Here is a 21926-nt window from a genome sequence, read left to right on the forward strand (position 1 = left end):
TTAACCTATACGTTTTTGTCTACCTCGACGACATCCTTATCTTTTCCAAGACCGTGCAGGAGCACCGCCACCATGTCCGCCAGGTTCTCCAGAGGCTGCTACAGAACAATCTGTTCGCCAAGGCCCAGAAATGCGAATTTCATGTTCCCGAGGTCTCCTTTCTGGGATTTATTGTACGGACAGGCCAACTCCAAATGGACCCTGCCAAGACCCTGGCCGTCCGGGATTGGCCTACTCCCAAGTCCGTTAAGGAGGTTCAGCGGTTCTTAGGATTCGCTAACTTCTACCGCAAGTTCATCAGGAACTTCAGTTCTGTGGCAGCACCCATGTCAGACCTCACCAAAGGGACAGGTGGATCTTATGGCTGGTCTCCTCAGGCAGAAAAGGCGTTCAAAGACCTCAAGGACCGCTTCTGCACGGCACCCATTCTGGTTCTCCCGGACACCTCCCAACCATTCATCGTGGAGGTGGACGCCTCGGACAGTGGTGTCGGCGCGGTGCTCTCTCAACGTTCGGAAGGAAAGCTGCACCCCTGCGCTTACTTCTCCCACCGTCTGAGTCCTGCTGAGTCCCGGTACGATGTGGGGGATCGAGAACTGCTAGCGGTCAAACTGGCCCTTGAGGAGTGGAGGCACTGGCTGGAGGGAGCACAACATCCATTCCTGGTTTGGACTGACCACAAGAACCTGGAGTACCTCCAGCAAGCCAAGAGACTGAACCCTCGACAGGCTAGGTGGGCCCTGTTTTTCAGTCGGTTTGACTTCACCCTCTCATACCGCCCCGGCTCCAAGAACACCAAACCTGACGCACTGTCCAGACTGTTCTCTGCCACTAACAGGGAGAATGAAGTCGGGCCTATTATCCCTGTGTCCCGGATTGTGGCCCCTGTCCGCTGGGGTATTGAGGAGGCTGTCCGACGAGCCCAACGCCAGGACCCCGGTCCTGGGACGGGGCCACCAGGCCTCTTGTACGTCCCACATCAAGCCCGGGCCAAGGTTCTCCAGTGGGGTCACTCTTCCCCTCTCACCGCCCACCCGGGAGCTCGGAGGACCCTGGACTTCCTGAAAAGACGCTTCTGGTGGCCTAACATGGAGAAGGAAGTAAGGTCATTTGTCCTGTCCTGTGAGGTTTGCACCAGAACCAAGAACCCACGACAGCGTCCCCAGGGTCTCCTGCATCCTCTGACCATTCCCCGGCGTCCCTGGTCCCACGTGGCAGTCGACTTTATCACGGGTCTCCCTGAGTCACAAGGTAACACGGTCATTTTGGTCTTAGTTGACAGATTCTCCAAGGCCTGCCGCTTCATACCACTGTGCAAACTCCCCTCTGCTCTTGAAACTGCGAAACTTTTGTTTAATCATGTCTTCCGAGTCTTTGGTCTTCCACAGGACATCGTCTCAGACCGAGGGCCCCAGTTCTCCTCCCGAGTGTGGCACGGGTTCTGCAAGGTCATCGGAGCCACTGCCAGCCTCTCCTCTGGGTTTCACCCACAGTCCAATGGTCAGACGGAGAGGCTCAACCAGGACCTGGAAACCACCCTGCGAGGCCTGGCTATGGATAACCCGACATCGTGGAGCACCTGGCTGCCATGGGCGGAGTACGCCCACAACACCCTGCAGTCATCGGCCACCAAGCTGTCGCCATTCCAGTGCCAATTCGGGTTCCAGCCACCTCTGTTCCCGGACCAGGAGGAGGACGCGGGGGTGCCCTCGGTCAACCAATATGTGAGACGGTGTCGCAAGACCTGGAGCAAGGTCAGGAAGACCCTCATACAGACCTCCAGAACCAACCAGACTCAGGCCAACCGCCATAGAAGACCTGCACACGCTTTCCGCCCTGGGCAGCGTGTTTGGCTGTCCACTAAGGACCTTCCACTGCGGGTGGAGAACCGCAAGCTTGCTCCTCGCTACATTGGCCCCTTCAAGGTGGTGCGCAGGGTGAACCCTGTCTCCTACCGGCTCCAGTTGCCCCGGACTCTGAGGATCAACCCCACTTTCCATGTTTCCCTGTTACGGCCCGTACTGACGTCTACGTATGCCCCTGCCCCTAGGAACCCCCCACCCCCCCGCATCTTCCAGGGGCAGACTGTGTTCACTGTGAATCGCCTGCTTGACTCCCGCCGGGTCCGCGGCGGGTTGCAATATCTGGTGGTCTGGGAGGGCTATGGTCCTGAGGAGCGCTGCTGGGTTCCTGCTCGGGATGTCCTTGATAAAGAACTATGTCGGGACTTCCATTCGGCCCATCCGGATCGCCCTGGGAACGTCAGGAGACGCTCCTAGAGGGGGGGGTCCTGTTAGGACTAGGACTGTTTTGGCCTCTAGAGGCCGCTGTTATTTCCTTTTCATGTCGTGTTTATTTTGGCCTCTAGAGGCCGCCACTGTTCCTGTGTTTTGTGTTTGTGTTAATTGCCTAATTATCTTCACCTGTGTCCTTAATTAGTTTGTCTATTTATACCCCTGAGTTCAGTCCTCTTGTCACGGAGTCTTTGTGCTGTTATGTTTATCTCCAGTTTCCTTTGTACTGTGTTTTTTGATCTTCTTAGCTTTTGTATTTTTGCACTTTGCTTTTCTTTTGGATTATACTCTTTGGGTTTTTTTTGTCTTTTGTTTTGCCTTGTATATAGTGTATATAGTTTAAATAAACCTTTTGATTCTTTTTCTACTTCCGCCTCACGCCTCTGCATTTGAGTCATCCCCCTGGTGGCCTAGTGGGGGTTTGCTGGATTATCACACCAACGAACCAGGTTCGAATCCCAGCAAAACCCTAACATAAAGTGTATGTAATGCCTCTAAATGCCACTTTTTTCCTTGTACAAAGCAACAATCATTATGTTGATTGACCATGTGTTTTCGAATCATAGCTAATCCAAAACGCCAAAAATTAATGGAAAATCAATAAGATCAGCCAATTTTCATGGAATCTACTGAGACTCATTCGGAAGATCCCAAAGGGATGCGTGATGTCACGTGTTACAATTCAGGTATCAATTTCATTCCCGTGCGCAGCAGTGGTTAAACCGGTCTCAATATGGAATCACGCTTTGGAGAGAATTCTGATAGTGATTGGGATTCTTATATGTCGGATGAAGGGGAAGATAATTATCAAGAATATTCTGGAGTAAATGGTTATCTTTTCTAGCCCCCAAGACAAGAAACTGCCAGTTCACTCAGTTCACAACAGTCTTCCTCTGTAGCACGCGTGAGATGGAGAAATAGACAGATAGATAGATAGATAGATAGATAGATAGATAGATAGATATGTGTAGGATGCAGTGGTTACCTTTCATCATGTTTTCTTGAACAAAACTAAAAGCAAATCGAGTCTTGCAATATTGTAATTTGAGGGCATTTAACACATTTCAGTTAATAATTAATGATGATGATGATAATGATTACGCGCGCATTTTTCTTCCTGGTAAAGTGCATCAGATATGATAAGATCAGATGTCGCAAGCATGTAAATATTGCTCAGAATCCTGCGTCTGGTGCACTGTGTGTGTGTGTGTGTGTGTGTGTGTGTGTGTGTGTGTGTGTGTGATAATAGGGGAATTGACAAACTGTCCAAATGTCAGATCAAATGTCATTTATTTAATAAATCAGTTCCTTTTTTGCTCCAATAATTCCCATGTGGTCGTTCTGGTGGTGATGAACACTTGATGAATCAGATTTATTATTAGTCGGTGACACGAAATCTGCCCGCTTCGTTTGCACAAACCTCACCCACTGTCGCTTTAGATTAGTGTCATTTCTCGGAAACTCATGAACTGAATGTCCTGTTGTATATGTATTTGAACATCCAAACACAACGCAGCGCTTTCCCATCGTTATTTTTGTAAGATTCCAACAACAATATCCAATCTCAGTGAGTAAACAAGCACGGAGTCAGATGAACCTAAATGACCCAGATAACCAGGGTTCCATGGTGAGATTAGCCCTGGGGCAAGGCTGCCTTTTCCCGGGATTCAGAAGCTGCAATTCATCGATAGTTTTGTACTTGATAATAAAATAACAATTAGGAGGAGACCTCATGGTAGACCCAGAACATGCTGGAGAGATTATATATCTCATCTGGCCTGGGAGCACCTTGGGATCCCCCAGGAGGAACTGGAAAGCGTTGCTGGGGAGAGGGACACCTGGAATACCCTACTTAGCCTGCTGCCACCACGACCCGACTTTGGATAAGTGGAAGAAAATGGATGTATGGAAATAATTAATATTATTTTTCCTCCTGCTTTATTAATTCATTTTGGTGGTTACTAATGATATATATTCATTTTAAAGCATAACAATAAGGCATTACATACACTTTAAACTCCTGGCACCATGACTGTTGAGCCTTTGAGGAAGACCTGACCTAATCTAATCTAATCTAATCTAATCTAATCTAATCTAATCTAATCTAATCTAATCTAACCTAATCTAACCTAATCTAAGCCTAATGTCTGCTCAGTTCAATTCAATTAAAGTCGCTTTGGATCAGAACATCTACCAAATGAATAAGTACTAAAACAGGATAGGGGGGTGAGCACTTGAGATTTATACAAATCCCAGCTTGTGGCAATGACTGATGTGTAAACAAGCGTTGGAGGATGAATACTTTAACAAGGACTTGGATATAACTGGAGGTTACCATTCAAAAGAAAAGATTAATTTAAAAATCACATGCTTAAATGTACTACTTTAAGTAGAAGTCTTCATATGAGTATGGAGACAAGTTGAGAATGGAACACAAAATTGTTGTTGATTGGTGAAGAATTCTGGATTCTGATTGGACAGAAGGTGTTGATTAATGTTCTATAACAGCAGCTCTGACAGTAGTTCCAGCTGTAAGGTTTATATTAATATACTTGTTACCTCCTCCAACTTTGTTGGAAGTGGTTATGTTTTTGCCTCATTCATCTCATCTCATTATCTGTAGCCGCTTTATCCTGTTCTACAGGGTCGCAGGCAAGCTGGAGCCTATCCCAGCTGACTACGGGCGAAAGGCAGGGTACACCCTGGACAAGTTGCCAGGTCATCACAGGGCTGACACATAGACACAGACAACCATTCACACTCACATTCGCACCTACGGTCAATTTAGAGTCACCAGTTAACCTAACCTGCATGTCTTTGGACTGTGGGGGAAACCGGAGCACCCGGAGGAAACCCACGCAGACACGGGGAGAACATGCAAACTCCGCACAGAAAGGCCCTCGCCGGCCACGGGACTCGAACCTGGACCTTCTTGCTGTGAGGCGACAGCGCTAACCACTACACCACCATGCCGCCCTATATATATATTTAGTCTATGTCTGTTTCTTATCTAGAGTGTTTATACTGTTTATAATGTTTATTTCAGTTATTTTATTTTTATTTATTGCATTGCCTGTTTGCACCGTGGGTCAGAGAGGACTGAAATTTCATCTGTGCTGTATGTCGAGCATGTATAACATATTTGACAATAAAGTTGACTTGACTTGACTTGATCCAGGATTTTTTTTCTGTTTGTTCCCAACATCACATTACAAAAAGAAGTGAACGGAGTTGGATGAAATTTGGTGTACAGCTTTAGTATAATCCTAAATTCAAGTGAGTTGATTTTGATGTTGATAATATGTGGTTTGGCGGCGGTATCCACTCTACCGAGTGCCCTTCTAGTTATAATATGTTATTGTTTGTATAGTGACAGCTGAGACAGGAATTTCATAAGCAGATTTTTTTTAAATGTGTATAATTAACAGTTATTCCACAAAATTGAGCCATACATGAGCTGATAACCAATGAGGCATGTAGCACCGATTTGGCTGTAAGCCATGTATGACGAGACTGAGTGGAATAACTGTTTTATTCTATCCACATTCACTGGATTTTGATAAACAGAGCATTTTTATTGCTATCTTTTGCAAATTTGATAAATAAAAACTTTATACAAAACTTTATACAAAATGTCTGACACAATCATTTCCACTTAGAACCAGTGAAATGACAGCAGCAATTTGTGAAAAATGCGATGATAATAATAATTCTTGAAAAATAAAAAAAACATACGTTCTTAACATCAAACACTTTTATTCCATAGCTTGTTGGTTTTTTGTATTTTTGGGGGTTTTGTTTTTGAGTAGAGTTTTTATTTCGTCCTTGGTTGATTGAACAACACACTCCGCCATTTTGTTTTTCTCTGCTCACGGTACATGAGCTGATAGCCTAGTAGTCGAGTAATCAATCAATCAGAGCACGTGATTGCTCATATCCAGTGAATGTGGACAGGATAATTATGTTGACATTTTCTATGAGATGTTTATTTAGGCAGAGCCATGGCCTAATGGTTAGAGAAGCAGCTTTGGGACCACAAGGTCACCAGTTTGATTCCCTGGACCAGCAGGAATGGCTGAAGCACCCTTGAGCAAGGCACAACATGTTGTACGTCACACCTGAATAAGAGTGTCTGCTAAATGTCATTGATGTACATGAAGCTGGACTCTCTGGTGATGGTGGCAGAGAATAGGTCTATGGACAAACTATTGAACATCATGGACGATGCCAGTCACCCTCTGCACACCGTCATCAGCACCCAGAGGAGCCTGTTCAGTGACAGAATGCTCCTTCCCAAGTGCAGGAGGAACAGACTTAAAAACTCCTTTGTCCCTCACGCCATCAGACTGTACAACTCCTCTCTGGGGGGGAGGAGGGGTAACAGGAGGACAGAGGACGGGAAGGAGCAGTAGCCTAGCCTAACAATAAGCAATACCGGACAATGTGCAATATAATGTGCAATATCTCTCCTGCCGCTGCCCCCTTCCCCCCTCTCTTCCCCATATCTTATTCTTTTTATATTTATATATGTAAATAATTTATTTTTAATTTATCTAGAAGTTTTCTCTATTTATTTTCTCTGTTTAACTGTAATGATGCTGCTGGAATCTTAATTTCCCTGAGGGAACCCGCCCAAAGGGATCAATAAAATCTAATCTAATCTAATGTAATTTTACATTTATGGAAGGAGCCTCCGGTGTCAGTGCTTTATAGTTATGGCCAGGCACCACTCGAACTTATAATCACATCATCAGTTTTTCTTCAAACACAAGGTATGCCACCACTCTTGCTGGAACAGTTGAGGGTTAGGTGCCTTGCTCTAGGGCACTGCAACCAGTTCTGCTGGTCCAGGGAATCAAACCAGGAACCTTCTGGTCCCAAAGCTGCTTCTCTAATCTTTCAGCCGTGACTTCCTCCCGGCATTATAACTGTCAGAGATGAAGCTGTAACTACGTTTTCTGACATGGGATCTCATGGTTTTGTTGTTTCTCGGTAAAATAACAAGTTTTTTTTTTTTTCGAAAATGTTTGTCTTTCGGGTGGCACGGTGGTGTAGTGGTTAGCGCTGTCGCCTCACAGCAAGAAGGTCCTGGGTTTGAGCCCCGGGGCCGGCGAGGGCCTTTCTGTGTGGAGTTTGCATGTTCTCCCCGTGTCCGCGTGGGTTTCCTCCGGGTGCTCCGGTTTCCCCCACAGTCCAAAGACATGCAGGTTAGGTTAACTGGTGACTCTAAATTGACCGTAGGTGTGAATGTGAGTGTGAATGGTTGTCTGTGTCTATGTGTCAGCCCTGTGATGACCTGGTGACTTGTCCAGGGTGTACCCCGCCTTTCGCCCGTAGTCAGCTGGGATAGGCTCCAGCTTGCCTGCGACCCTGTAGAAGGATAAAGCGGCTAGAGATAATGAGATGAGATGAGATGTTTGTCTTTCTAACTTCAAGAAGGAGAAAAAGAGAAACTGAAGAGGGAATGACTGTTTATAGCTGCTATAATGTAAGTGATAACAGGAACTAGTTTATTTTACGGACATTCCACTACATTAAACACTGCTATAAACGAATAAAAAAAAGTCTGTCATTTGTTAATACACAAAAAAATTGTTACTTTTGGCAGATTACTGGGAAAAGTGGAGCAGGACACTTTGAAACATGCTGTAATTTCAAAACAATCAAATTTCCTTTGTTGATTTGTTGCTTATTATGTTTTATTCCTTATATTACATTATTTCCCTTTTATGTGCATGCGAGACAGTGCAGTAAGCCTTTCAGCAACTTTATATTGTTGCGTTGAGTCACTATAATGGTATTATGCTTCGTTGAAGTACATCTGATCAAACAGCTGCTTTAGTGAAATGAAGTGTGTGTTCAGGGCAGTGTGTAGGCTTTAGTAAAACACAGCAAACAGATCCTGAATCAGGTGCATGGCCAGACTTCTGAGGCCTCTCCACTCAAATGGAGCTAATATTAAGTCCCACAAGCCCTGGGGAATGAAAGGGCTGTGACTATGAGTCACTCTGTTGCACTCATTCACTCGCTCACTTCCCCTGCTTCTGTGTCATTAACCCACTGTCTGCTGCCTCTGCACAGAATGTGCGTCTCCTGCCTTCTCCCCTTTGACATCCTCTTTAATCAGAAGTACATTAGAACCAGCCGCAGGCTGAGAAACACAAAGAGAGACGTCTTTCTCCTTCTCTTTCTCTGCATGTCTCCGAGTGTTGCCGTTATTAGAAAAAAAAAAAAAAAAACGAAGAGGGAGCAATTTAAGCTATTTCTAGCAACCAAGCAGAGAAAGAACTCGTACCTGAAAACATGTCATACATACATCAAATTACATCTCAAGAAATAAAAGTGCAACTGGAAAAGATTGGATTGAATGGTGGCGCTTTTTTTTTTAAATTAAGCTTCAGTGTCTCCATATCCTCGCCCTCCAAACGCTATTCCCCATAACACAATTGATCTTCAGGGTAAAATGTTTTTTAATACTTTAACGTTTACCTTTTAATTTCATTTGCTCCTAATTCAATTTGAGGAATCCTTCTTATACAGTGCAGGGTACATGATGTGAAGGGTACAAAGGACTGACAGAGAAGGGTACTGCTTGTACTCAGCTCACAAAAAATCCCTCCTCATTCAATTCCCCTGTGAAACAGCACCCGATCCAGACGTCACCGCTCAGCTGGAATCAAGGCTAAGTACGGTCTAATAACCCATCTTCTGTCATATTATTGCGTGAAACATTCTGCTGTAATCTGACAGCAGATGTGAACTGACCGTCGGCCCATTGAAGCTCTGTCTCGTGGGGATCGTTCTTCACACTCCAAATTATAAATGAATAAATGAATGTTGCTATGAGAAATGAAAAGTACAATCCTGACACTCATCACACACAGCAGGGGTAAAATCTGTGACTTTATACACTGCTCAAGGGTAAGGCACTGAGATAGAGAGAGAAAGAGAAGAAGGGTTTTTTTTCCAAGGAAGAGGAGTTTTCACTACCTCCAATGCAAAATCAATACTTCATAAGTATTTGCACACTGCATCTGTCCCTGAAAGGTTCTGAGCCAAAGTACTGTTTAGACTGCACTCTGGTCAGTGAAAAATATACTATGACTACTACCAAGGGCGCTGCCAGAAATTTTGGGCCCCATGAAAGATTAGAATTTTGGGCCCCCCAACTTTGCCCACCCTTGTCACAATTACACTATTGTCATTATTATATTATTATTATTGGCACAAATGTTACCCATAAAAGACAGGAAACATCTCATCTCATTATCTCTAGCCGCTTCATCCTTTTACAGGGTCGCAGGCAAGCTGGAGCCTATCCCAGCTAACTACGGGCAAAAGGCGGGGTACATCCTGGACAAGTCGCCAGGTCATCGCAGGGCTGACACATAGACACAGACAACCATTCACACTCACATTCACACCTACGGTCAATTTAGAGTCACCGGTTAACCTAACCTGCATGTCTTTGGACTGTGGGGGAAACCAGAGCACCCGGAGGAAACCCACGCGGACACGGGGAGAACATGCAAACTCCACACAGAAAGGCCCTCGCCGGCCCCGGGGCTCGAACCCAGGACCTTCTTGCTGTGAGGCGACAGCGCTAACCACTACACCACCGTGCCGCCAGGAAACATCTTATTATAAATTTATTTCAAAGTGACACGGAGTGACATTTCAATTTGATCAATTATGTACGTATTTCTTCATATGTTGTAACCTCTATCCCTCTTTTATGTGTGCTGCGCTTTCTCCAGCTCCTCAATTTGAAACCAATGGTTTAGAACGTGTGAACATTCCACACACATAACCATGTCAAACACTTGACTGGTATCCGTTATTAGCAACACTTTAATCTACCAAACTGTATATGGCACTCGCTCATTAAAAACTTCAATCCTAAAGCATTTATGCGTTGTATTGCTGCTTACCTCCTTCTCCAAAGGGGGGTTCAGTGGTTTGGTAGGGCGGAGGTCCCCCTGAGGCTGAATCTGTGCATATTTAGGGCACCCCATTAGTTATGAAACTGGTTATTAGCACTAGTTATTAGCACCAGCATAACGTAATATTTCATCTTGTTTATCACACAAGTCCGTTCAGTTATTAAAATGGAAAAAATGTCACTGTACAAACTGTAAAAGTGCTCTCTTGATAGGCTAATCCAACCACGTTCATACTGTTCATTTACCATTCGCTAATATTTTGAACACACATGTGAGCGATAGCTACCTTTCTTTGGGAAAAACTGAGTGACCAGTTGTCTGCCTCTCCGGTCCCTCTCAGCTTTCAGCTGCCTTTCTTTACGTTTTTGACAGCCACTCTTCATATTTAGCGATCATAGACTGTACGCACTCCACTGCTGGCTGGCTGCTGCACCGCGACACAGCAGCAAGTAGCGTTGCACTGATCAGCACACAGATTTAACGCATCGCGCTTCTACCAGAACTGGACCGTACCATTTCGCAAAAGGGGGAGGGTTAAATGACAATATGTTGAAGAACTGAAGAAATAGACAACCTTGTTCAATTAGCTCATTTTACCAGATGGAATATTGCATTGTTGTTATTTCAAAAGTCTTATTAAAATCATTAAAAGCATATTATCAGCCCCTTAAAGGGCCCTATGGTAGTGCTGGGCCCCTAGAATTGTTCTAACCTTTCCCCCCTGGCGGCGCCCATGACTACTACTACAACTACTAATAAGAATAACGAGACCGTCAATGACGGCGTAGCTCACTCCAGCCCCGTCAAGTCCAGAAGGAAATGATTGAAAGTGAAGGAAGGAAATGATTGAAACCTTTCGCAGTTCTACTCTTAATCAGTCCAGTTCAACTATTTACCAGAAAGAATCCAAAACAGTGAGGAATGGACCAAGAAGAAGCAATTTTTGTTGAACTGCTCATTAAAGCTTAATTAGTCCATAACTTTATTAATAATTGTAATTAAGCAAATCTGGGTAGAAAGTTCTATGCACCCTACGTACCCCTACCTTCATGCCAGAAAGAATCAAAATCGGTGAAGAATTGAGGGAGAAGAAGCGATTTGTGTGGAAACTGCTTGTTAGGGCTTAATTACTCCATATCTTCATTATTAATTGCAATTATGTAAATTTGGGTAGAAGCTATATGCACCCCAGGCAGACCCACCTTCCTGCCAAAAAGAATAAAAATCGCTGAAGAATTGAGAGACGAAGCAATTTTCGTGAGATGTGGATGACGCTGGACGGATGACGGACAACACATGACGGCATAAACTCATCACCTGTCGGCCGGATGAGCTAATAACAATCTCAATTTAGATGCAATTCCATTTTCACACTGTCATAACTGTGGAATTTTGCTCTTTCTTTTAAATAAACATTCATACTGAATGTTAAATCTCTCTCTCTCTCTCTCTCTCTCTCTCTCTCTCTCTCTCTATATATATATATATATATATATATATATATATATATATATATATATATATATATATATATATATATATATATATACATACATACACACACTAATGAGCACATCATATTATGCTGCCTCTCAGTCCATATGTTATTCCATCTGTTAGTACTACAATGTTTACATACATAAAAGCTATCATATTCATGCAGTAATAATATAGTCTTTTTAATCATTCAAATTATATGTTTCAAATTCATTTGTATTTTATATTTGTATTCAGAGATTTGTTTTTCCCTGAATAAATTTAGTTCACTTAAAGGTCCCATGGCATGGTGGTTTGTTGATGCTTTAAACGGGCTCGTGGAGGCTTCCGGATGTTATATCCGCAGCCTTTCTCGAAATGAACCCTCGGCACATAAATATAGCCTCCTGGGAGAAAGCCCCATTTCAGCGCTTTTCCCAGTGCGTCATTTTGCTAATGAGAAGCAGGAGGCGGGGAAGGGTAAAGGGTGGGGGCGGGCCATGGGGGGAGGGGGAGGGGCTTGACCAAGCTGCGGCCATGCTAGCTGTGTGTGAACAGTAGCAATGGCAATACTGATACTGATCTACATACTGACAGAAAATTATGGACACACAAAAATAAATATGAGAAATACATAACATAAGAAGAAATGACCACTAATCAGGTTCCTTCACAAGTCTAAATAAGGGAGTGGGAAAATGTGTGTACAACACTAGTAGTATAGTGTTTGCGTGCACACACATACTCGCTGCTATCAGCGCCTGTAGCCACGCTGCTAAGACAAAACCCCGTTCTCCCTCGGACTCCTTTCGTAAACTCAACGTGACACAGAGAACAGAGAGTGAGAGTGTTCGGAGTGGTAGTTTACGAACGTATAATACCCTAGGCTTGAACACGCACTCCATAACCAAAGAAGATAGAAGCAGCAACTACAGCAACGTAGCGCTTATCCAACAGAAGACATGCATTGCGGAGCAATAGTCAAACATAAGCTCATAAGTTACAGTCAATTTCCAGACTAAATGCTCTTTAGTTTTGTAGCGCAGATTACCTGGCTAACTGCAGGAAGCAGTTAGCTGCACAGCTAATGTAGCCATTGCTAGGCTAACGCACCGATTTTAAAACACGGCAAAACAACCAGTTATACACTTACTTGTTCGGTGTTTGTTGCTGATGCGGCAGGGATGCTTGGTACGGACCCAGGCTTCAGTGACAGTTGATGTGCAAAACCTGCCCTGTACTGTCCCAAGTTGTGGAAACATTCCTCAGGAAAATGCTTCCGACAAACATTCACCGTCTTAGGTAGACTCGACGGCGTATTATTGGAGTAAATAAAATTAAGCCACTGCGTCTTCAGGGGCTCTCCCGTCGGCAGTAAAAACAGACTCTTTTCTGTGTTGTCACATCCATGTACAGCGCAATTTCCATGTTTCGCTCGCTTAGGTGATGCCATGTTGTTGTGTCCTCTATGGTCTCCTCACTACAACTGGGCGGGGCAATCCATACAGTGGGTGGGAATCCGGGGGGGGGGAGGCGTGGGGATCATCTCCCTTGCTGACGTAGTAAAGGGAAGAGCTTATCAACGCGCCATTTTGACGCGCCATTCTCAAATGTTGGGCATAGTTTGGTTTACACATTATGAAATTTCTAGCCACTGGGGTGACTTAAGAAGGTCAGAGGAACTCATTTTAACGTTAAAAAACCTCAGAAAGTGAAAATTTCATGCCATGGGACCTTTCATGTAGACTGCCTTTCAGATTTTTCAACTGGAAGCCATAAAAAGAATTTTCCCCGACACCCAATTATTTTTGTTTAGTGGACCGAAAGCTACTGAACTCGAATCACAAACTTCCAATTTTATTAGTTTTTTTTTTTGAAAATAGAACAATTAATGAATTTAGAGCCACGTGGCCCTAAATTCTCCGCTATTTTTCCTGCTTCACCATGACCCAATTCAAGATGCTACGTCATGCATCACGTGGTGGGCTTTCCCCGTTCGTGCAAGGCATTGTGGGATACAAATTTGAAACAGGAGAGAAAAATGGAGGACGTGAGCGTGCGAATGAAACGTGAAAGACCGACTACAGTAACGGAAAGTGAGAAGAAAAGACGTTATGTTATATACGAAGGAAAGGAAACACAGGACCAAACTAATAAATATCGGCGCTCAGCGAGCACCTCGGTGTGATCAGCTGTTCGTTTAGCGACAGAATGATAGAACTGTCAGTGCACGCTCAAAGGTAAACCTGCGCATGCGCACACGGACTTCCTCTGTCTGCTTGACTGCGCGAAGCAAGTGATTTCATGCACATTATTTGCTTTAATCCCCTCAAATTAAATAACTTCCCAGCCACAGAATGGCCTGATATTTTTTGAGATATTACAGAAATAAACATATATCACAATGACCACATTTCAGAGAGAACTAAATTTCACCGATTTTATGAAAGCGAAAGGCCGTCTAGCTTTAAAGGTTGGATTTTTCTCTTTTTTGTTTCAGTATGAGATGAAGCGACTTCACCAAAAGGTGGGATGTTTCCTAACTCTCTTTACTCATCTTTACAGGGGGGACAATAATCATGAAAGGATAGACCGACAGAAGTCATGACTTCATCTTCCCAATTATTAAAATAAAATACCATAGCTTGCATAATTATTCATCCCCACTGATTTTCCCCATATATTTTTAGTGTTACAACCTGGAATAGAAGTGGGATTATACATCATAAATTTACACTAAATAGCTCATAATATTGAAGAGGAAAGAAATTCAATATATTTTGCAAAATTATTGACGAATAAAAAAAAAAATGCAGAGTTTCTGATTGCATAAGTATTCACCCCCGTTGGTGTGAAACACCTGTACATTAGTTGCATAAGTATTTCCTGTGGGGGATGAGTAGCAGTTTCTGAAATACTCCAACCACACTAACAACCATGCCATGGAAAAAGTTACCGAGCTCACATTTCCTCCACACTCTGATGTTTGATGTGAACATTAACTGAAACTCTTGTCCTGCATCTGCATGATGCTGCAACATGATTGGCTGATTGGATAATTGCATGAATGACCAGGTGTACAGGTGTTCTTATTAAAGTGGCCAGTGAGTGTATATAGACACCTGTAAGGCTCAGAAAAGGATAAACTTCATTTAAGAGCCCGATAAAAAGTTTGTTTTAAATCTAAAAACAGTTGAACTCTTTTCGCCTGGTCTTTGATAGATCATCAGGTTTGCAAATGGTCAGACATACCTTTGCTGTCTTGCCACTACTGGGTAACAGGACTCAATGACAGACTCTGCACACTCATTCTATCCTAATAAAAGAGCTCCATGTGCCCAGGTCCCAAAGGGCTGGGGTGTGTGAGGGCTGTACAGAGAGCAGGGGCTGATTTACGGAGCCATACTCTCCAAGGTTACTCCAGCGCTAATGTAATCCACATCCTGGCAGCCAGAGAGGAAAAAAAAAAAAAGACTAAAGACTTCCGATACCAACACTTTCATTCCACTTTTACCCCCGCCATTTCCTCACCAACCCCCTACAGCTTTCATTCATGTCCAGCCTTTAAGGTCCAGAAAGCTGCTGACACATCAGTGTTCCACCACTGCAGTGGCTAAACTCCTGCAGCGGGGCTTTAACTCATGCAACAACACCACTCTAACACTGCACCATTTACAGGTTTATATTTAACACAGTGCTGCTCACTGGATGTGTGCTATTATGGATCACGGGGGCTATTTTACACCTCGGGTGATGATAGCAGTTAAATTAAATGACCCCAAAGCTACTGAGAGTGTAATTATCTAAAACATATAGCAGGTCAAGTTATGGGAAGGGACACAAGTTTAAAGTGAAGCTTGATCTGAGAAAAACTGCTTCAGAAACATGATAAATTCATAGAAAGATGCAGAATGCCACAGTACTGCACTAAATAGTGTTTATAGTATCAGTATTTAAGTAGTGTTTATAGTGCAAGTGGGTAAGTAAATAGTGTTTATAGTATAAGTATTTAAGTAAAAAAGCTGTATACTTAAAAAGGTGTTTATAGTACAAGAATATAGGTAAATACTTAAGTAAAAAGTATTTATAGTACAAGTGTTTAAGTAGTGTTTATATAATAAGTATGTAAGGAAATACTTGCATAAAAATTGTTTAAAGTACAAGTATTCAAGTCAATAGTGTTTATAATATAAGCATTTAAGTAAATACTTAAAAGTTTTTATAGTACAAGTAAATAGTGTTTATAGTATAAGTATTGAAGTAAATACTTAAATAAAAATGTTTATAGTGCAAGTATTTAAGTAAACAGTATTTATAGTATAAGTACTGAAGTAAATACTTAATTAAAAGTTTTTATAGTACAAGTATAAGTAAATACTTAAATAAAAAATGTTTATAGTGCAAGTATTTAAGTAAATAGTATTTATAGTATAAGTATTGAAGTAAATACTTAAATAAATAGTGTTTATAGTACAAGTATTGAAGTAAATATTATTTATAGTACAAGTATTGAAGTAAATAGTGTTTATAGTACAAGTATTGAAGTAAGCACTTACTTAAATAATAGTGTTTTTAGTACAAGTATTGAAGTAAATACTTACTTAAATAAATAGTGTTTATAGTACAAGTATTGAAGTAAATAGTATTTATAGTACAAGTATTGAAGTAAATGGTATTTATCGTATAAGTATTGAAGTAAATAGTGTTTATAGTACAAGTATTGAAGTAAATGGTATTTATAGTCTAAGTATTGAAGTAAATAGTATTTATAGTATAAGTATTGAAGTAAATACTTACTTAAATAATAGTGTTTATAGTACAAGTATTGAAGTAAATACGTACTTAAATAATAGTGTTTATAGTACAAGTATTGAAGTAAATACTTACTTAAATAAATAGTGTTTATAGTACAAGTATTGAAGTAAATAGTATTTATAGTACAAGTATTGAAGTAAATGGTATTTATCGTATAAGTATTGAAGTAAATAGTGTTTATAGTACAAGTATTGAAGTAAATGGTATTTATAGTCTAAGTATTGAAGTAAATAGTATTTATAGTATAAGTATTGAAGTGAATACTTACTTAAATAAATAGTGTTTATAGTACAAGTATTGAAGTAAATAGTATTTATAGTATAAGTATTGAAGTAAATACTTACTTAAATAATAGTGTTTATAGTATAAGTATTGAAGTAAATACTTAGCGTTTATAGTACAAGTATTGAAGTAAATAGTATTTATAGTACAAGTATTGAAGTAAATAGTATTTATAGTATAAGTATTGAAGTAAATACTTACATAAATAGTGTTTACAGTACAAGTATTGAAGTAAATAGTGTTTATTGTACAAGTATTGAAGTAAATAGTATTTATACAGTGCCTTGCAAAAGTATTCATACCCCTTGAACTTTTTCACATTTTTCCACCTTACAACCACAAACTTAAAAGTTTTTATTGAGATTTTGTGATAGACCAACACAGAGTAGCACATAATTGTGAAGTGAAACGAAAATGATAAATGGTCTTCAAAATTTTTAAACAAATAAAAATCTGAAAAATGTGGTGTGCATTAGTATTCAGCCCCCTGTCCTCTGATACCTCTAAATACAATCCTGTGCAATCAATTGCCTTCAGAAGTCATCTAATTAGTTAATAGAGTCCTACTGTGTGTAATTTACTCTCAGCATAAATACACTTGTTCTGTGAAGGCCTCAGTGGTTTGTTAGAGAACACTGAAGAACAAACAGCATCATGAAGACCAACGAACTCACCAGACAGGTCAGGGATAAAGTTCTGGAGAAGTTTAAAGCAGGGTTAGGTTATAAAAAAATATCCCAAGCTCTGAACATCTCAAGAAGCACTGTTCAATCCATCATTCAAAAATGGAAAAAGTATGGCACAACTGCAAACCTACCGTACCAAGACATGGCCATCCACCTAAACCGACAGAGCGAGCAATGAGATCACTGGTCAGAGAAGCAGCCAAGAGGCCCATGATCACTCTGGAGGAGCTGCAGAAATCCACAGCTCAGGTGGGAGAATCTGTGCACAGGACAACTATAAGTCGTACACTCCACAAATCTGGCCTTTTTGGAAGAGTGGCAAGAAGAAAGCCATTGTTGAAAGACAGGCATAAGAAGCCATGTAGGGGACACAGCAAACATGTGGAAGAAGGTGCTTTGGTCAGATGAGACCAAAGTTGAACTTTTTGGCCTAAATGCAAAGCGCTATGTGTGGCGGAAAACTAACACTGCTCATCACCCTGCACACACCATCCTCACTGTGAAACATGGTGGTGGCAGCATCATGCTATGGGGATGCTTTTCTTCAGCAGGGACAGGGAAGCTGGTCAGAGTTGATGGGAAGATGGATGGAGCTAAATACAGGGCAATCCTGGAAGAAAACCTGTTGGAGGCTGCAAAAGACTTGAGACTGGGAAGGAGATTCACCAGCCAGCAAGACAGTGACCCTAAACATACAGCCAGAGCTACAATGGAATGGTTTAGATCAAAGAATATTCATGTGTTAGAATGGCCCAGTCAAAGTCCAGACCTAAATCCCATTGAGCATCTGTGGCAAGACTTGAAAACTGCTGTTCACAGACGCTCTCCATCCAATCTGGCTGAGCTTGAGCTATTTTGCAAAGAAGAATGGGCAACAATTTCAGTGTCTAGATGTGCAAAGCTGGTAGAGACATACCACAAAAGACTTGCAGCTGTAATTGCAGCAAAAGGTGGCTCTACAAAGTATTGACGCAGGGGGGCTGAATACTAATGCACACCACATTTTCCAGATTTTTATTTGTTTAAAATTTTGAAGACCATTTATCATTTTCGTTTCACTTCACAATTATGTGCTACTCTGTGTTGGTCTATCACATAAAATCTCAATAAAAAACTTTTAAGTTCGTGGCTGTAAGGTGGAAAAATGTGAAAAAGTTCAAGGGGTATGAATACTTTTGCAAGGCACTGTAGTATAAATACTTACTTAAATAAACAGTGTTTATAATACGAGTATTTAAGTAAATAGTGTTTATAGTATAAGTACTGAAGTAAATACTTATTTAAATAAAAAATGTTTATTGTGCAAGTATTTAAGTAAATAATGTTTATAGTATAAGTATCAAAGTAAATACTTACTTAAATAAAAATGTTTATAGTACAAGTATGTAAGTAAATACTTAAATAAAAAGTGTTTATAGTATAAGTATATAAGTAAAAATAGTGGTTATTGTTAGGATGTCCTTAAGCCTGTAAGTGACTAAAAGTATAGAATCAAACAGTTATTTATAAAGTTACAAATATAGATTACAATTAATTCAACTTACTGTACCAAAAAAGCCCCAATGCAAAATATTTCATTATTTTATTAATAACAGTCCCTTGCTTCTTTCTTTCTTTCTTTCTTTCTTTCTTTCTTTCTTTCTTTCTTTCTTTCTTTCTTTCTTTCTTTCTTTCTGTTCATTTTCCTTTCTCCCTTTCTTTAACCTTCCCTTATTTCCACTCTTCACCTTGTTTAGCCAAGGCTAATTCACATCTGCTAGCTGAGACTGAACCACTGCATGGCAGAGTGAAAGCAAATGCAGGAAGACTCGCCATCTTTTCAGACTGCTAACGCAATGTCATAGAGGTGACCAGTTACGCTCTTAGACCTGCAGCCATGAAGAGCTGTGGCTTCATCTAATCAGACTTGCAACCTCCTAACAGAAGGACAAAACCTCACAACCTCCTGTGAAGGTGAGACTCAGGTGGATACTAGGGCATAATTTTGGGTAGGGATGCTAGGGACGTGTCCCTACCAATATTCAGCCGCTACTGTGTAATCACGATCAATAAAAACGATGTCCTAACCTGAGCAATGATTATATGGCACACAAAGGGTTAAATGTATGACACTGCTAATAATCCCCCCTCTAACGTAGATATCATTCTCTGATTAGCTACCTGTTTCTCGCTAACTTACATGGTTGGCTATTCCAGCTGTCACTCCATCTGCTGTAAAAGCAGCACACTTCCCACAGCAGCCGTGACTACCCGCCCATCAACCCCCCGTATCTCACACGTACGGTACACACCTGACCTACCCCCCCCACTCTCCGTCAGCCTACAAATTGAGCTGGACTTCGATGTCCATGCATGCTTGCCCTACGACTCGCATGCTGACTTGAGTATCATGAATGACGGCCCCCCTCCCAAGAAACGAGACATTCGTTCATTCTTCTTCAAAGTCAAGAATGTAAGTGCAGGGTTTCTGTTGAGCTTTAAAAACTCAACAAAATCCTTTTGATGTATGGAAACCCTTCATAAAAGTATTGCTGTGGCTCCTTAGGCAGGTTTAGCAACGTGACAGGACGCATCAGAGTTAGGCTACTGCATAGCTGCAGAGAAAAGGAAATGCTGGAGCAATGTAACTTGGTGTTAGATAATATCCTCGATGAATGAATAATAATAATAAAGTTAAATTTATATAGCGCCTTTCAAGAAACCCAAGGACGCTTTACAATAATAAACAAAGAAAGAAAAAAATAAATATATAATAAAAAATAAATAAATAAATAAATAAATAATAAAAAGTAATAAAAAGTCCACCAAGTAGGGGTCAGGATGTAATTCCCGTGGTGTAGCAGCCACAGTCCCACCAAAAGGCGCACGAAAACAAGTCCCACATCTCCAGCACCGCCGCTGCGACGCCGTCAACAACATTGCTCAAACACCACGCCATGGATCCACAAAGCAAGCAGAGAAGCTCCACCACGCAGAGCGCTGGTGTGTCCCAAACCGCCTGCACAGCCGCCGTGACACCACCAAGCAACATCGCTCGGAACATCACGCCAAGCGTTAAAGCGCAGAGCGCTGGACAACCATGATGTAAAATGAGCAACGAGCTCACTGCAGTCCACAGCTGGGAGCACAGGCGTCGCCCACGGTGAACCAAGGCCTGGAGGGAACCGACGCCCAAAACTAGGTCCGGAGCTACACCACAACCGGTGGAAAAAACACTCCAACAAACATCAAACTACACAAACACACAGAAAAAAATAGAAAAAGAAATAAAATAAATAAAAAAAACCTCCGGATGAATGAATGTTAAATTTATAGACCTAATGGTTTTACAGAATGTAAGTAGTCAGATGTAGGCTACTGCATGGCCATGCAGATATGCGACTTGCATTTCAGAATCAACAGCGTGACAGCCGCTGAGTCTGCTGCTGAGTCTGCTGCGTTCACCGTTTTACAGAGACCTCTTTCTACTACTACTAGGCTAGGCTAGATACAACAAATCCATGGTCCTTTACTGCCACCTACAGACGAATATTGGTAACTGCCTTGGATCACTTTTGTGTCCCCACCAATGTCAAAATCAAAGTTACTCCCTTGGATGGATATGACTAGGGTTACAATAAAACTGTGTTTTAAATGCAAAATATAGAAACAAAGAATTGGTTAGCTGCACATTATTGCTGCAGACATTTTGGCAAATCTTTTCATTCCATAATAATAAATATGATTCAACAAAAGGAGGGCAGCGAAGAAGAATACAAGAAAGCAAAAAGAAGTGGGGTAAAGGAAGTGAGAGAGTCTGCTCTGAAACAATTTCCAGCTGTCAGGAGTGATACTGCCTTGTACAACCTTCACTTTTACACTTCACTGACCACACATTCATTACAGAGAAATTAGTTTCTGTCGATTACAACAACACAGTCCATTAATGCAATTGGCAGTAAATGAGAATCTCTGAACATGAACACCACCCATCCTTTTCTCTTCTTTTTCTTCTTTATGAGACATCATGTTATTTCTCAAGGGTTTTTTTTCCTCTTAGTACCATTCATTGATGGAGCCTATCCTGTCAATATTGGCCGTGAGGCAGGAACACGATATCAGTGCATCAGAACCAGATTACTGCTGATGTGTGTAAACCAGCTCAGGAGAACCACAGAGCACTTTTTGAATATATTACAAAGAAAAGTGTGTGTGTGTGTAGTGTGACATATTACAGAGCATGTGCCTTACCTTTCCTGAGCTCGCTGCACCAGCGTCTCCTGATACACTGCAGGGAAGAGAAACACCGTCAGTGTATTGCCATGCAGCAGTAATTGATATCGTGACACCAATTAATGTCCTATGGAGGTAAAACACAATGTTGCGATCATAAAACAGTTGTTCTGTGTCTGAAATGTTCCTAGAGAAGAGTACACTGTCTGCTTTGGGTG

General features: G+C 41.6%; 1 protein-coding gene across 1 annotated transcript in view; it reads right to left on the reverse strand.

Moving 5' to 3' along the window:
* whrnb (whirlin b) overlaps window positions 1–21926 on the reverse strand; it is a 191102-nt gene that overhangs the window by 58654 nt on the left and 110522 nt on the right. Inside the window, exon 5 of the mRNA XM_060907385.1 lies at window positions 21727–21763. Coding sequence (XP_060763368.1) covers window positions 21727–21763 — 37 coding nt within the window. The remainder of the gene's footprint in view (window positions 1–21726; window positions 21764–21926) is intronic.

The sequence above is a fragment of the Neoarius graeffei genome, chromosome 24 (genome assembly GCF_027579695.1).
Source record: "Neoarius graeffei isolate fNeoGra1 chromosome 24, fNeoGra1.pri, whole genome shotgun sequence".
In the NCBI taxonomy this organism is placed as follows: Eukaryota; Metazoa; Chordata; class Actinopteri; order Siluriformes; family Ariidae; genus Neoarius; species Neoarius graeffei.